At 49.3% G+C, this 12,691-nt stretch overlaps 1 protein-coding gene across 2 annotated transcripts in view; it reads right to left on the bottom strand.

Moving 5' to 3' along the window:
- The window catches only part of CLUH (CLUH binding protein of NUMT mRNA), an 82,980-nt gene that overhangs the window by 19,801 nt on the left and 50,488 nt on the right, over positions 1 to 12,691 (bottom strand). For both annotated transcript variants that reach the window (XM_035139029.3, XM_035139028.3), the window contains exons 8-14: positions 12,337 to 12,484; positions 10,329 to 10,421; positions 8,921 to 9,615; positions 6,874 to 7,115; positions 4,398 to 4,502; positions 1,860 to 1,960; positions 1,431 to 1,583 (exon numbers count right to left, since the gene is read on the bottom strand). In XM_035139029.3, coding sequence (XP_034994920.3) covers positions 1,431 to 1,583; positions 1,860 to 1,960; positions 4,398 to 4,502; positions 6,874 to 7,115; positions 8,921 to 9,615; positions 10,329 to 10,421; positions 12,337 to 12,484 — 1,537 coding nt within the window. The remainder of the gene's footprint in view (positions 1 to 1,430; positions 1,584 to 1,859; positions 1,961 to 4,397; positions 4,503 to 6,873; positions 7,116 to 8,920; positions 9,616 to 10,328; positions 10,422 to 12,336; positions 12,485 to 12,691) is intronic.

Here is a 12,691-nt window from a genome sequence, read left to right as displayed (position 1 = left end):
TTCCCCTCATCCCTGACCTCTGGGGCTTGTGGGAGTTGTACCTGCGGCTATGCTGACTGTGGCTGACGTCACCTCCAGAGGTGCACTCTGTTCTCTCTCGAGACAGACAGATGCCGACAACTGCTTATGTTATAGTTACAGGTAGGTAGCCGTGTTGGTCTGACATAGTCGAAACAAAATAAAAAAAAATTCCTTCCAGTAGCACCTTAGAGACCAGCTAAGTTTGTCATAGGCATGAGCTTTCGTGTGCATGCACACTTTCCCCGTTGGTGGACTATACTTCCCCTCATCCCTGACCTCTGGGGCTTGTGAGAGTTGTACCTGCGGCTACGCTGACTGTGGCTGACAGGAGCAACAGCTGGAAGGGCAGATCTTCCACCCCTCGTTGCGACTCTTCATAACACAACTACATTTTGTCCAACTGAGTTCTAGAAAGAGGAGCCCCGCTGGATCTGGCCAGTGGCCCATCTGATCCTGTTGTTCTCACAATAGCCAAGCAGATGCCTCTGGGAAACACAAAAGCCCATACACATACACACACACACACACTGAAAGAAAACCAACTGGGCTTTGTGAAGGGAATATTTGAAGGAATCAGAACAACGCCTTTGATCACAACAAACAAGAGGAGGCCGTGTTTATATATGTTCGAGTAATTGTTGAGCTTTTTTTCTGCAAAACCTCCAAAAATAAAAATGAAGTTCTAAAGCTATTTTTAAGGGAATTCGACAAAAATCAACGTTCCCATCATGGGTTGCCATATGCCTGGGTTTCCCCGGAGATTTTTACTGATTTTAGAAATTTCCACCCAGACACTATTTCTGACGGGCGAATCCAGGTCATGTCTGGAAAATCTCGGACATTGGGAAAAGGTAAAGGAACCCTCGACGGTTAAGTCCAGTCAAAGGCGACTGTGGGGTTGCGGCACTCATCTTGCTTCCAGTCCGAAGGAGCCGGTGTTTGTCCACAGACAGCTTTCCAGGTCATGTGGCCAGCATGACTAAACCACTTCTGGCACAACGGGATACCGTGACGAGTGCCAAAGAGCACGGAAATGCCGTTTACCTTCCCACCAGAGCGGTACCTGTTTATCTACTTACACTGGTGTTCTGTCGAACTGCTAGGTTGGCAGGAGCTGGGACAGAGCAACGGGAGCTCATTCCATCACAGGGATTCGAACTGCCAACCTTCTGATCGCAAGCCCAAGAGACCACAGCGCCATAGCACGTACCCAGAAAATCCTGGATGTATTGGCAGCCCTAATATATGTGGGCTTTTTTTTTTTTAAAGCTGAGGTTCATGAAAGGCAAATTATCTGAGCTGGATCTCTGCCAGGGCAAATAACCCTCAAGAAACAACAGCAACATTTATTTATTTTTAAGTGGCAATTAGAAGTTGGGGGGAAAACTAAAAAAACTTTTGAGGCTTACATAGATGTGATCTAGCTGAGTCCGGCCAGGGGTTTTGGTGATGAAGTCCACCACTCTGCCCAAGTAGCGCATGTTGATGCCTCGCTGGTGCATTGCTTCGGCCAAGGTGGCGCCGTCCATCGGGAGCATGGTGTGGTCAAGACAGTCTTTCACCTGCCAAGGAAGAAGGGAAAAAAACCACACACACAGCAGAACTTAGCAAGCCTGGCTTTTCTGCCTTGCATGCAGAAGGTTCCATCTGCAATGACATCTCCAGACATCTGGGAGAGTCTTCTGGTCGAAAGCTGCTGCCAGTCCGTGCGGACAATACTGAGCTAGATGGACTGAGGGCCTGGGGGTCAGTATAAGGCCATTTCCTATGCCGTTCCTATTTAAAGACTGCTCCCCCACCCTCTTCTCTCCTCTTCCTTCTGGCACAAATTCACTCACCAAGCCTGGAATTTGATAGGACACCAGGAAAGCCGCCGCATCCTTTAGCAACCGCTTCTGATCCTGAATCTGCTCTTTGCTGGACTCTGGAAAGCGGACCCCTATGAAAACAGGAAAGGAAGATCAGCCAGCTGGAAAAGGAAGCTGGAAGATCAGCCAGCTGGGAAAAGGACTATATATATATATCTGCATGTGTACAGGTGAAACTCGGAAAATTAGAATATCGTCGAAAAGTGCATTTATTTCAGTAATGCAACTTAAAAGGTGAAACCCATATATGAGATAGATGCATGACATGCAAAGCAAGATATGTCAAGCCTTTATTTGTTGTAATTGTAATTATTTGTCGTTAGGCGGGTCAATTACAAATGGAATGTAATTAATGAAATGTAATAGCGATGTTTATTTTTGTATTATTGTAACTATTTGTTTTATTACTGTGGAATTTCCAAAAAGAAAGCATTTGTAAAAATTAAAAGAAAAAGAAAAAATAATAAGTTGCATTACTGAAATAAATGAACTTTTTGACGATATTCTAGTTTTCCGAGTTTCACACACATGCACACTACCTGCGTGTAATTTAAATGAACAAATTTGAATTTAAAAATATTAAAAAGCGGGGGTGGGTGTCTGGAAGAAAAAAAAAAGGCTTTGGCAATCCCATCCGCCACTGAACTTAATGTGTTTTGACTAGATGGGAGTTTGGCTTTTGTATGGTATCCCTGGAATGTCTCCACCCCCACCGTTCAGCCCGGACACTGAGATCCAGCGCCGAAGGCCTACTGGTGGTTCCCTCATTGCGAGAAGTGAGGTTACAGGGAACCAGACAGAGGGCCTTCTCGGTAGTGGCACCCGCCCTGTGAAATGCCCTTCCATCAGATGTCAAGGAAATAAGTAGCTATCCTAATTTTAAAAGATATCTGAAGGCAGCCCTGTTTAGGGAAGCTTTTAATATTTAATGCTGTATTGTTTTAATATTCAATTGGGAGCCGCCCAGAGTGGCTGGGGAGACTCAGCCAGATGGGCGGGGTATAAATAATAATAATAATAATAATAATAATAATAATAATAATTTAATTATTATTAATGTAACTGCTGTGTTAAGCTGAGAGTTGCCTTTATGGCATATATTTCTGTTAGCAAGATTTCTTTGGGGGGGGGGGGAAATGCACCTCTCAGAATTGGCCAAAGCTGCCTCCCTCCAATGTTACACTGGGGGAAGGATGGTTAGCTAGGAGCCTTCCTGCAGCAGGTCAGAGAGCAGCCTGCGTTCACACATTGCACTACTAAACCATAGCTTAGAATGCACGATATGGAAATCATGGGGCTCACAGCAGCCCCGCCACTCCCATTTGCCCAGGAGTAAGATAGGACTAGTATGGTGTAGTGGTTAAAGGGCTGTAGTAGGACCTGGGAGGCCAGGGTTCAAATCCCCACTCAGCCATGAAGCTCAGTGGGAGACCTTGGGCCAGTCACTCACTCTCTCTGCCTAAGCTACTTCACTGTTAGGATAAAAATATGGGGGTGGGGAGGGGGAAGTATGCAGGCCTTCTTGAGCTCCTTGAAGGAATTGATACCTACCTTCCACTTTTGGTCCTGTCAGGAGCCGTCAATTCATCCAGACAGATTGCTTAACATGGTTTCAAGCCATTACAGAATTCTACGAGTTGGGAGGGACCTTGAGGATCATCTAAGCCAGGCATAGGCAAACTCGGCCCTCCAGATGTTTTGGGACTACAATTCCCATCATCCCTGACCACTGGTCCTGTTAGCTAGGGATCCTGGAAGTTGTAGGCCAAAAAACATATGGAGGGCCAAGTTTGCCTATGCCTGATCTAAGTCCAGGGTTTCCCAAACTGGGGTCTCCAGCTGTTATTGGACTACAATTCCCATCACCCCCAGCTAACAGGTCCAGTGGTCAGGAATGAATCGAAGAAATATGCAGCTGTTCCATACGGGGATCGAACCTGCAACCTTGGCGCCACGCTCTAACCAACTGAGCTATCCACCCATGTCAGTTTATTTGTGCGCCATCTTCTCTTGGTTTAATGATGCTCAAAGTAATGGGGTTGTACTTCAATGTTAGTCCCACTTAGAACAGATCCCCTGAAAATAATGGACATGACTAACTCGGGGTCCATTTATTTCAAGGGCACTACCTACTCTGCATATAAACTTGCTGCGGATCCTATAATTTTGAATTATTTATTGATTATAGCATTCTCACCCCACTTTTCCTCCAAGGAGCTCAAGAGGGCGTAACGTGGTTCTTCCCTCCTGTTTCACAGAAACTGTTTCTTGCAAGCTTAGGAGCTGCTTTGATCATCGCTGACAAGAAAGACGGGCTCAAGATGCACTGGGGGAAATACAGAACTGGAGATGCTGGGTGGATTAACAGCTGGGAGCTTCTGTGTGCAAAGCAACTCTTTTTAAGTGTCCAAAATAAAATACGCAAATGTCTAAACTCAAAAGGGTCAAACACTTGGAAGGGGCTACGTGCTGCAAAGGACTCCTACCACACCTGAAGCTCCTTCTTACCTGGCGAAAAAATATCTGGGTTAAACCGGATATCGAAGGACGTGTTGCTGATGGATCCGACCGCTTTGCAAGCATTCTGGATCACTTCCCGGCTTTTGGGGTCCACTGGGTAAAGGAGACAAAGTGGGTTGCAGAGCAAATGTGGGGAACACTTTCCGCTTCATAGAATCATAGAACTGTGGAGCTAGAAGGGACCCCAAGAGTCATCTAGTCCAACCAACCCCTGGAATCTTTTTGCCCAACGTGGGGCTTGAACAAACGACCCTGAGATGAATAAGAGCTCCACCGACTGAGCTAAGCATGCAAGTCACGACCCACATCCTTATTGGGATCGGCCTTCAGGGGCCAAATTTGACAGGTGGGAGGGGCTGCTGACCTGTCAACCCCATGACATCACAAAGCAGCTGCTAAAATGAAGACTACCTCCCCCCCTTCCATTTTAAGAAGAGCTTTCAAATTTCCTTATTGATTCAGGAAGGGCTTTGCATGGAACGTTGCTGACCTGAGCAGGATTTAAACTCTGCTCAGCAGATGATGTGATTTTATCATTTGAACAACCCTGAAACCTGCGGGTATGTACAATACAGTGGTATCTTGGTTCTCAAACAACTTGGAACCCAAACACTGCAAACCTGGAAGTAAGTGTTCCGGTTTGCGAACTTTTTTTGGAAGCTGAACGTGCTCCGTTTTGAGTGTTACACTTCTGTTTTGAGTGTTAAGCTGAGGTCTGTCTTGTTTTTGCTATTTATTTTGCATTTTTGTTTTTGCGGCTCTTTTTGTTTGTTTTTGTGACTGTGTGGAACCCAGTTCAGCTACTGATCGATTGTGTGACTGCAGTACATTGCTTAGATCAATGGTCTCGTTAGATAGTAAAATTCATGTTAAATTGCTGTTTTAGGGGTTGTTTTTAAAAGTCTGGCACGGATTAATCCATTTTGCATTACTTTCTACGGGAAAGTGCGCCTTGGTTTTGGAACGCTTTGGTTTTGGAACGGACTTCCGGAACGGATTAAGTTTGAGAGCCAAGGTACCACTGTATGATAAAGGAGGAGGAGGAGAAGTGATGGCAGCTGATGAGCGCTGAGTCCATTCTGGGTAAATGTCACACGTAGCCAATGCAAAATTTAACCCCACCCATCAGATGATGTCACAAGTGGGAGGGGGGGAGAACAGCCTCACTGGCCAACTTGGACCCCGTAGTGGGCAAAGGCAGGCTGACAGGCTGGAGGTTCCTGACACGCAACTGTAAAGGTGGGCAAAGTGTGACCTTCAAGGTTCAACTGGAAAAACCCAAAGCCTGCCAGTTTCATGATGTCCTTATACAAATGCTGGATCTGCCTGGGAATTTTTGTGTCCAGTTCTGGTGCCGCTCCCCCTCTTCCCAACTCAAAGCTGTAGAGCAGGAAAAGGACAACCAAAACGATCCAAACGTTGACGCATGGGCGTAGGCAGGGGGGGCAGGAGGGGGCAATTGCCCCCCCTAGAAGCAGGGCCACTGGCCAGCCCGCCCCACTGCCCGCCCGGTGCCGTCTCCCTTCTCCCTGGCTGGCTGTGGGGCGGGCGGCGGGAAAGCACCAGAGCCGCGCAAAGCGTTTGGCTGGCTTTCCCTCCCTCCGCCCCACAGCCAGCAAGGGAGAAGGGAGACGTCCCTTCTAGCCGGCTGGCTGTGGGGCGGGCGGAGGGAAAGCCAGGCAACCACTTTGCGCGGCTCTGGGGCTTTCCCTCCACCTGCCCCAGCGATTGCAGAGGGGGAGGAGGGGATCGGAGCAGCCCGATTTCGGGCTGATCCTGGCTCCCCCTCGTCCCTTCCGATCGTGGAGGGGGAGGAGGGAGTCGGAGCAGCCCGATTTCGGGCTGATCCTGGCTCCCCCTCGTCCCTTCCTATCGCAGAGGGGGAGGAGGGAGTCGGAGCAGCCCGATTTCGGGCTGATCCTGGCTCCCCATCGTCCCTCTTATCGCAGAGGGGGAGGAGGGAGTCGGAGCAGCCCGATTTCGGGCTGCTCCGATGTGGCCCCGCCCCCGCCCCTTGCTCCCCGCCCCTTGCCCCCCCCTGATTTTCATCCTGGCTACGCCCCTGCGTTGACGTACTTCTCCAAAAGGAGACGAGGGAGATTTGGGCTAGCAAGGTTTTTTTGGGGTGGTGGTGGTGGGGTTATGTAACCGAAGGAACTCTACTATCAAATGACTTTGTACCTGCCTTTAAAAAGGCAAGCAAACAAATGCATGGAGGAGACGAGCTATGCACAGCTACGAGGTCTGACGGCCAAATGGATCCTAGAATCATAGAGTTGGAAGAGACCACAAGGGTCATCCAGTCCAACCCCCTACAGGTTCAGATGCAGTTTACCTCAGATCCAGCAAAAAAACCCCAAACCATTCTTATGAATGGAAGGGCTTCTTCATGCACATGAAGGGGGGGGTCTTCCTCTTTTTGGGATGGTGGCAGTGGTCCCAGTGGGAGAGTGCACCAAGTTACCTGCTCCATCGTCCGACGCAATCGTCTCCGTGAGCTCTTTCACCTGGTCCAACCCTGCGACGCTGTCCTCCATCTTGCTGTCGTCCGAGGGGGGCTTCTCCTCGCCGTCCTCCACCCCGTTCTCGGGAAAGGAGGAGGAGGAGGTGGGGCTCTCGCCGTTCTCCAGAGGGGAGGGCGCCTCCTGCTTGAGGGCCTTCTGCTGCATCAGCTGCAGCGCTGCCAATTTCATGAACATGAGATACCTGTCGAGGAGAGGGAGGAAGAGAGAAGGGATGAAGCAGCAAAAGGGGTGGCAAGAACACACATATCATTATTTCTAGCACAACCTCTTCTCCAGGCACCCCCAAGCTGCAGCCCTCCAGATGTTTTGGCCTACAACTCCCATGATCCCTAAGCTAACAGGACCAGTGGTCAGGGATGATGGGAATTGTAGTCCAAAACATCTGGAGGGCGGAGGTTTGGGGATGCCTGCTCTTCTCCAAGAAGTTTAAGGTGGGGTGCAGGGGTCTCTCCCCTCCCTCACTGTATCCTCACAACCACCCTGCAAAGTAGGTAAGGCTGAGAGGCAGCCACTAGCCCCTCCAAGGTCACCTAGTGAGCTTCATGGTCAAGTGGGAACTTGAACCCAGATCTCCCAGGTCCTAGGTGTGGCACTGTACCACAGTGGATCCCTTGTTGGTTTGGAGCAACGGCTATACACAGCCCTCAAAGCGTCCATCACGAGGGCTAGAAACTTTGGGGTGTGTGTTTGTGATGATGTAGGATTTTGGGAACCAACCACAGTTGAGTTGGAAAATGCCCTCGAAAACTTACAACCCAACATTATGCAGCTCTAAAACCAATGGGGGTTGGACTGGGCATGTTTGGCTCCAAATGTTTGCCGTGTTAGTCTTTCACGCTGCAAAAAAAATACCTGAAGAGATCCCGCTGCTCAACTGCCGATGGACTAAAATTTGGTTTACTCAGCGGGTGGAAGCTAGAAAATGAAGTATGTTCGATATGTAACATTCAAACTCAAAACTTTACTTGACAGTACTGAAAAGTATCTTAACTACACAGCCTCCCCTTCCATAATACAACACATAAGAAAACAATTGAAGGCGCTGAAATTTTTTTCACGTCCAATCCTGTGTCTGTTCCACAGACTATTTCAGCAGACACCTCGTATCATAAGCACAGCAGTTAATACATTTCCGAGCACAATTCAAAGTGTTGGTGCTGAGCTTTAAAGCCCTAAATGGCCTCGGCCCAGTATACCTGAAGGAGCGTCTCCACCCCCCTGTTCGGCCTGGACACTGAGGTCCAGCGCCGAGAGCCTTCTGGTGGTTCCCTCACTGCGAGATATCAAGCAGTACAGGGAACCAGGCAGAGGGCCTTCTTGGTGGCGGCGCCCGCCCTGTGGAGTACCCTCCAATTATATGCCAAGAAGATAAACACACAACTTTCCAAAGACATCTGAAGGCAGCCCTGCATTGGGAAGGTTTTAATGTTTGACGTTTGCTGGGCTTTTATTATATTGGAAGCTGCCCAGAGTGGCTGGGGCAACTCAGTCAGATGAGTGGGGTATAAGTAGTAGTAGTAGTAGTAATAATAATAATAATAATAATAATAATAATAATAATAATACCTTGGGGCTCCCACTCTCTTCTAGCCTGCTCCAGATCAAACTCAATTGCTTTCCCCTGGCTGAATTCTCATAGTCCTTGCATGGTTGAAACGCAACTTATTGTACTAAGCCAAAAATCAACTCCATTGCTCCGCCCACATCTGCCTCTGGCCCCATCCCTATTGACATGTGGCCCCTGGAAGGTTGCCCAAGAAGGAATGCGGCCCCCAGGCCGACGAGGTCATTCACCACACACACCCCGGACAGAAACCTAGAGCAGCGATGCAAAAAGCCTGAATAGCTTAGTTGGAGAGAGTGTGTGGTGCTGATCACACCAAGGCTGCAGGTTCGAGCCCAGCTTTGCAGTGGTGGTGGGTTGGACTAGATGACCCTCGGGATCCCTTCCCAGCTCTATAAATACTGGGCGGTGGTGAGAGTTACCTGTGCTCGACGAAGGCATCCACCAGCTCTTGCCGCAGACAGCAGAGCTTGTGGCGGTGCTGTTTGGGGAAGCCCATTTTCTGGCATTCCTCGGGCATCTCCTCCCCGTCGACGGGCAGGAAGTTCAGGTCGGGAGGGAAGGTGCGGAGCAGGTCGAGGATGTAGTGGCGCCCGTCGTTGCCGATGATCCCCTTGCACTCCACCGACGAGCAGAGCTCCACCTCCTCGCCTTTGTCGTTCAGGACCGCGTGCTTCTGGATTTTCAGGGGCCGGCTGGTCTTTTCGAGCAGCTCCAGGTACTTGGGGTGAGAGACCACCGTCTTGCCGAAGTCGATGGAGCCGTAGATGACGCTCTGCTCCTGTTCCCTCTCCAGGATGCCGGGGATGATGGACTGGGCCGTCACCCGATAGCCCCGGTAGTCCACCACCACCGTGCCCAGGGTGTAGAGCCCTTCCACGTCAACCGCATTGTACGTCCGGACCCCGTTGAGGTCGTTGGTGGGGGCCACGTAAGCGGCCACGTCCCCGCCAAAGTCCTTGTAGTGGTCGCGGACGTCAAAGCCCAGGCTGAAGAAGATGTTGTTCCAGATGAACATCTGCATCTTGGTCTCCTCGCTGGGGTTGATGGCCATCACGTTGCCGTCAATGACCGCCATCGCGCCTCTCGTCGCCGCGGCAGTGAAGTCGCTGTGGACCTGCAAGGGCAGAGAGGCAAAGTCATGGGAGATGGTCAGCCGCCAGGAGAGACGGTGCTCGCCGACCTCAGAGCAGCAGTGGACAGGAGTGAGCCATTGGTAAATATAACGTTAATATAATTATTTTCTATTTCTCATTGGTTTTTTTAATACCTTACATCAGGCGTCCCCAAACTTGGCCTCTCCAGCTGCTTTGGAACTACAATTCCCATCACCCCTGACCACTGGTCCTGTTAGCTAGGGATGATGGGAGCTATAGTCGTTGCTGAGATTGAAGGCCCCCACCTCCCCACAGCTGCCTAAATCCCCTCCTCCCAAGCAATCTGAGACTACGCCTGCATGAAGCTAACTTCTCCTGGTCCTTGGCCTTTACTGTCATTTATTGTATGTAAGCCGCTTTGTGGTATGTGTGAGCAAAAAGTGGCATAGAAACAGAATGAATGAATGAAATTATGTGTTGAGGAGGCTTGCAGCTGCGGTGTGTGTCTTCCCCAACACACCACCTGGGCAACTCTGAACAAATCCTTATCAGTTTAATTTGTTATCCACCCCTCCTTCACTCATACATCACAGGGCACCCTGTTCCAACCTCCCTTTTCCAATTACGGAGCAGGAAACTGAAAACTGAAGCTGTGCTCATGCTTGGCTGCATAATGAGGACTAGAATCTTGCTAGTCCTCTCTGGGCCACCTCTTAGCAGGGTCTGAGGTTACCTTAAAGATTGCGCGTTCCCTCAGCAGCCTTTCTGGCAGATTTTTGCGTGGCAGTTCCCTGGTTGTTTGCAACTCTTCGTTCCAATCTCTGGTCTGAAAGGAAGATTGGGGAAGGAGAGATAACAGGCATTACATGAAATCACAACTTTAGCCTGGGAAAGAGAGAGAAATGGAAAACCTGCAAGGATGTTGCCCTCTCTAGATGAGATGAAAAGGGGACTAAGAGGCCCCATATATCTTTGCCCAGCAACTGCACTGCTGCCGAGTACCACCACGTGCCTCAAAGAGGTGTTTTGCATGTACAGTGGTACCTCTACTTACAAATTTAATGCGTTCCGAACGCACATTCGTAAGTTGAAAAAAATTGTAAGTCGAATCCCATAGGAATGCATTGGGAGAAAAAAATTCGTAAGTTGAAGCAACCCTATCTAAAAATTCGTAAGTAGAAAAAATCCTATCTAAACCGCATCCAAGATGGCGGACGGAGCTCCATTCGTAAGTAGAAACATTCGTAAGTAGAGGTACCACTGTATTAGAAATTGGGCTTTTAGTGTTGCAGCTCGAGACCCCCTGGAAACAGTTACCAGCTAAAGTTAGGCAAGGGTCTGGTGTCTTGCTATTTAGGTGGCTACTGAACAAATTTTTGTTTAAGAAGGCTTCTCCTGAAATGCGACCTGGGCACTTAATGGAGTATTAACTGTATGGTTGCAAAAACTGTTGTATTGCTTTTAGTTTATTGATTCAGTAATCTTTTGAATTTTATCTCATTTTATTATGCACTGCTTTGGTAGTTTTTGGCTGTGAAGCGAATTATAAATTGGAAAATAAAATAAAATAATAGTAATAGATGCACACAGGACCAGTTTAGATTTAATTATCTTAACTATACGTTTCCTCTGCCCTCAAGAGGACTAGAAACGGATGCTGAAGTGAAACATCCCCCCCCCACCTCCAGCCATGGCAAGTGTGTGCTAGATATCAAAAAGTAAAAATCTGAAGTTTTTCTCCTTTTCTTTTTTCTTCTCTAATTGTTATGTTAAAAAAGCTTGATATTTCATGTATATTTCTACGGTATATGCTGTTCTTCTTTGTTCTTTCAAGGTTTAATTTTTTTAAAAAAGTAAGACAGCCAAGGATGGTTCGATGGTTAATGTGTCAAATTGTTGTTGTTGTTGTTGTTATTCTTCATTAAATTTTTTTACCACCCTTCATCAAAAGATCTCAGTGCAGTTCACAGAATACAAAATAAAACACAGGTAAATAATTAAAGCAAAACAAGAACAGCCCCTTCTCACAGAAGCATTTAAAAGGCTGTAGGGTATGAATAAACCAAAGGCCTGGTTGAAGAGCAACGTTTCCGCCTGGCGCCTGAAAATATATAATGAAGGCACCAGGCAAACCTCCCTGGGGAGAGCATTCCACAGGTAGGGAGCCAGCAGGGGCGGTGCTAGCGCTCCTCCCGCCTATGGAGGGCATGCTTGAGCTCCTCAGTGGCGGCTGCTGTGAGCGAGCGAGCGGCAACAGCAGCGCCCATAGCTGAAGGCTTCAGCTACGGACGCCGCCGCCACCACCGCTCGCTCGTTGCAGCCGCTGCGGAGCTCACAGCGTCCCCTCCATAGGCGGGAGGGCGCAGAGCTCTCCTTTTGGCTCGCGCTCCATAGGACCTCCATAGGCGGGAGGAGCGCGAGCGCACGCCGTGGGAGGGCGGTGGTGGTGCGGGGGTTTGCACCCCTCCATTTACGCGCTCCAGGCAACTGCCTAGTTCGCCTAAATGGACGCACCGGCCCTGGGAGCCACTGCAGAGAAGGCCCCGTTCTCGTGTTGCCACCCTCCGGGCCTCTCCAGGAGGAGGCATACAAAAAAGGGCCTCAGATGATGATCTCAGGGTCTGGGTCGTTTCACACAGAGAGAGGTGGTCCTTGAGGAACGCATAGACTGCAGAGAGACCCCAAGGGCAAGTTTCAGCAGAGAGCCAAGGCCCCCCCCCCCGCTCCCAAGCCAAGCCTACCTGTCCCGGGATGTGCTCTTCGTAGCCCAGCCTTGAGGTGTAAGCATCTTCTGCCCTCACACAGTCCATGGCATGCTCAGCCAGAGGGGCTGTCCAGCTGTAGACTTGGAAAGGGGTGGATATCCTCTCCAGCGGGTGCCTCTGGACCCTGGGGTTTGGAGTCAAACAATGAGCAGAAACTGTTACAAAAGTAAGGTAGGTTTCTAGTCCTCCTGCTTCCAGATCAAGGAATGAATGATTCCTTGAATGAATGAATGAATGATCAAGGTGCTTTCAGCCGAGTTAGGTTGTGTACACCCAAGGTTGTCTACACTGGCATGCAGTGGCTCTTCAGGGTGCCAAACAAGAAGACCGT

This window comes from Zootoca vivipara, chromosome 14 (genome assembly GCF_965207765.1).
Source record: "Zootoca vivipara chromosome 14, rZooViv2.hap1.1, whole genome shotgun sequence".
In the NCBI taxonomy this organism is placed as follows: domain Eukaryota; kingdom Metazoa; phylum Chordata; class Lepidosauria; order Squamata; family Lacertidae; genus Zootoca; species Zootoca vivipara.
Note: the sequence above shows the minus strand (reverse complement) of the source record. Positions and strands in the feature narration are given on the sequence as shown.